The sequence below is a fragment of the Habropoda laboriosa genome, unplaced genomic scaffold, assembly GCF_001263275.1.
Source record: "Habropoda laboriosa isolate 0110345459 unplaced genomic scaffold, ASM126327v1 scaffold67, whole genome shotgun sequence".
NCBI classification, from domain to species: domain Eukaryota; kingdom Metazoa; phylum Arthropoda; class Insecta; order Hymenoptera; family Apidae; genus Habropoda; species Habropoda laboriosa.
Window position 1 is genome coordinate 527,381 of NW_017100242.1, and position 4,317 is coordinate 531,697.

Here is a 4,317-nt window from a genome sequence, read left to right on the forward strand (position 1 = left end):
AACTCTCTTCGCGTTATCCCATCGCGTAAAAGTTTTGTTTATCTTTCACCTATATCCGAGAATTTCCAAAGCTAACAAACAAATCAAGCATTTTTAATTTTTTTCTTATACAGTGCGGAATTTTCTTTCGATCTTATACAATATCGTTGTTAAACGTAATACTTATAAAATACTTAAATAAAAAACATGGTATGTACAAAGTTGGAGCTGCGAAGAAAGTCAAGGTAGAAGTAATTAGATCAAAGTCACGTGAAATCAAAGACAGTATTATATCTCGTCTATCACTTTTCGTATCCGTTTCGCTCTGGCTCTCACGTATCCAACGTACGTTCGTGCATTCTCGAAAAAATTTCCGACGAAATTTTCCACGAGAATTGACAGACGTCCTCGTTACTTTGCCCTCCAGATTACCCCGTCGATATAAGTATAAAAAAGCAAACCCCCTCTTTACTCTTCGTTCTCCCGTTTCGAATTTCTTGAAACCGGCTACTATTTATGAAAGTCCTACGTTTTTGTATAGGATATGCAGTATTTTATATCGTTAAGCGTTAACAGTTTCGCAACGATAGGACCTTCGCGAAATTTTTTCCCACCGATTTGTTTTGTTTTTTTTTCATATCTACTAACATCTTAACGCGGACAAAATGTATTTATACGGAAAAGTTGAACTTTAACCGAGCTGTGTGAAAACTTTATTTCAAACGAAATTTAAACCTGATTATCGTTACGACAAATAAAGTGGAAAGAAATCATCTCGAAAACGGCGGTGGAAGGAATTTCGCGAAGAATCTTACAGTCGCAAGTAACCGGCGGATTACAAACTGAACGTTGTTACATAATTCGTAGTCTTCGTATATTTTTTTTTTTTAATCCCTTATTCGAGTGTTATCCACTAGTACAGAGTTCATATTTTGCGTGTGGGTTAATTACTTAGTCATTGTCCCAAGAACCTACTAATATAAGTCATGCACTTGCAAAATGTGTGTGTGTGTTATTTTTCCATCGTTTTACTTAGAAATCGTGTTACGGTAGTAATATTGTGTTCTCTCTCTCTCTCTCTCTCTCTCTCTCTCTCTCTCTCTCTCTCTCATTCTTGTCCTCGTTTGCTCACTTCGAGACTGTTTTTACATTTATACACGTTCGCCACGAGTCGTCTGATAGAGCTCTACTTTAAACTTCGCTTTTGTATGTATTTTGTTCATTTCACGAGTAAAAAAAAGCCTCTGTTTTTCGTCTTTCGTATGCTGCACGTTGTTTTCTTTTGTTCGTCCTCTAATTCAAGCACGTTATAGACACGACAAGATATCGAGTGTTCTTTTTCTTTTTATTTCTTTTTACACATTGTCCACGTAATAATGGTCGATCGATCACCCGGTTTGATGCGTTTGTAACCTATTGGTCGCGAAACGATCGAGCTGTTTGTCCGTCTTGTCCTCGATATTCGAGCTAAAAGAAGCCTCGCTATCGCGAGAAACGTTCCGCTCGAATACGTTCGCGCGGGAATTTCGTGGAAAGAATTGCGAGCAACGTGGCAGAGTGCAAAGGCGAGCGGCAACCGAGAGAATTTTCGCGGGAAATTTGAAAATAGGAAAAGCAGACGTCTGGCAAAAATTGGGGAAAAAATCTAGAAGAGATATCGACACAGAGGTCACTGACTTCGAACAATTTAATACAAAATTCCTATCTATCTGCATACATATACACACGATTTGAAAGAGGAAAGTGAAGTTTTCAAATTTTCACTTGAACTCAAATCTTGCATTCTCGAGTTATTTCCAAGTACACTGTTCCGCGGTAGAACATCTCGAAAAGCGAGAAAACGTGGTCTATTTCAGTGACTTGGATCAATGTCCAAGGAGTACCTTTTCAAAGAGGAAGAAACGAGGAGTGAAGCGATGTAAGGGAACGAACTGAATTCTCTCGCGACGAGAAAAGACGATCACAGGCGTGGTTTGTTCTCTAATAAATTGCGTAATGTACAATATACGTGCGTTATCAAGAAGAAAATAAAGAAAGCAGAGCGTATTTATTGGCTGATCGTCGACTCGAGCAACTCCTCTTAATAATCCCATTCTTTTTCTCCTTGTTCCCCGTTGCGTTACCTTCTCTCTCTCTCTCTCTCTCTCTCTCCCTCTCTCATATATTTCCACAGTCATCTTTATTACCCCCGGTTTCGTTTAGCAAAAAAGAGAATTTACATGTTGCAAGCACAGTCAGCGTTAAAAATCAAAATCACGGTTCCGTTCAGCCAAGTGTTTAATATGCTAGAACATTCTCTACGTACACGTGCATGCTCATCGTCGAGTTCTCTGTGTGTACACAATGTGACCGGACAAGTTTCTCCACAGACAAAGATCGAACACATAACATGAGAATTAAGAGATATAAAATCGATTGTGTGAGATTCGTAAACGCTCGTCTTCGTTTCTTTTCCTCTCGTCGATTCACAGAGAGTAACACGAGCGTTTCATTTATTATTAAACAGCTTCCGTAAAAGATTCGTCAGCGGCGTGTGTGTGTGTGTGTGTACGTGTGTGTTTCGGGCACGATTTCCGCGGGTCCCGTGTCCGTCTATAATTGTTATGCAAGAAATTACGTGGGCGGTTCGTTGAGTGAAATATTCACGTTAAAAAAAACGAGCGGTTTCTCGTCGTTAAAGTCGAGTGCAAGTCGATGAAGAGAATAAAAGTCGTAAAATTGCATGTATACACGCGGCTTGTTACCCTTAACGCGTTAACGTCCGATTAATAAATTGTGTTTGCTCGTTTCTCTCTCCCCTTTGTTCGTTCTCGTGCTACGCGAGGTCTCGACAGTTGCAAATAAAAGCTAACCAGAATCACAATATTTTCACGACAGCCGATATATTAGCTTAGCGTCCTTCCTCTCCTTTCACCGTGTTACCTTCTCATATCACCCTATCACACTCTCTCGCGCGCATCCTCTCGTTCGTCCCACTCACGCGCACATTCTCACGCGCGCACGCACGCACACGCTGTCTCTCTCATGCAAAATAGTTTGAAAGATGGGCTACTTTAACGTTCAACAACAATTCGCTAATTCACGACATCAACGTCCTCGTTGATCCCCGAACTTGTTTACCTCCGCGACGATTCGTGAATCGCGACTAATAACGATTATTACTCGCGGCGGATCGAAACGCGCGATCGAATTTCTCTCCTTTTTCTTTTTTTTCCGTTTCGTTTCCCGAGCTTCGGTAGTAAAAATCGACGCGTTTTAAAAGGGTGTGGTAGGCGTCGCGACGCACGAAGTCGCGAATCTGTGGGAATAGGCAACGACGAGGACGGAGACGATCTCAAAAGGCAAAATTGCTCACCAGTTTCTTTGTTGATTTTTTTGTTTTTTCCTTTTTTTTTTTTTTTTTTTTTTTTTTTGAAACACCTGCGCGCATACGTATCGCGAATTCATATATATATTATTATCGTTAATAGTATTTACAATAAATTTTTACGCTCTGACGATGATATTTTTTCTCGGCTAAAAACTTTTTTCCCTCTCTTTCTATCGAGAACGAGTTCGAAGTTCCTCCTTTCTCTCTCTCTCTCTCTCTCTCTCTCTCTCGCATTATGTTCATTTGGTTAGGTTCGTTTTGTATTTTTTTTCTTTTTATTTCTTTTGGTGCGAATTCTTCTGTCTCTCTTACTTTTTTTTTTTTTTGTTTTTGGTTTCGTTTAGAAAATCGTCACTTCGCGTTTACCACTTAAAATATCGTCCTAATGTTATGTACAAATATGCTTGGAAATTGTTTATCGCGGGCGAACACGACACGCGAGTATGCTATATGTATATATATGTATATTGGTAAAATTAAAATTGCGTTAATTCGTTCACAGTATTCGCGCGTCACTTCTCCATTTACGAACAATATCACCACTGCACTGGTTATTCGTTTCACTTCCACATCGAACATCGTATCACCGTTCTCCACTCCTTTCGCACAGCACACCACGTTGAAATTCGTATCGGTCTCGTATCGAGTATCTCTGCGTTGCTTTCACTGAAATTGCCAGAAAAGAGAATCTCAGATCAGTAAATGAAAAATCTCGCTGTCGTGGTTTACAATGATATACATAGAAGACACCGTGTGTAAGAGGAACAACGAGAAGTAGATAAATCTGGAAGTAACTACGGTTCATATGTACACAGTCAAAAATTAACACATAGGTATTGAGAACTTTTTCCTTTTTTCCTTTCCTTTTTCTTCGAATATCGTTCGATATTTCGGATACTTTTTTTTTGTCTAGGTAACTTGAACAGAGGACTCCGAATACGGCACACTTACCTTCTTTCCTTTCTATT

The 4,317-nt window shown here is 39.6% G+C and overlaps 1 protein-coding gene across 1 annotated transcript in view; it reads right to left on the reverse strand.

The window, feature by feature from the left end:
- Positions 1-3,405: 3,405 nt before the first annotated feature.
- LOC108571954 (regulating synaptic membrane exocytosis protein 2-like) overlaps positions 3,406-4,317 on the reverse strand; it is a 92,103-nt gene continuing 91,191 nt past the window's right edge. Inside the window, exon 26 of the mRNA XM_017934111.1 lies at positions 3,406-4,015. Within this exon, the coding sequence (XP_017789600.1) occupies positions 4,013-4,015 (3 nt within the window). The 3' untranslated portion in view covers positions 3,406-4,012. The remainder of the gene's footprint in view (positions 4,016-4,317) is intronic.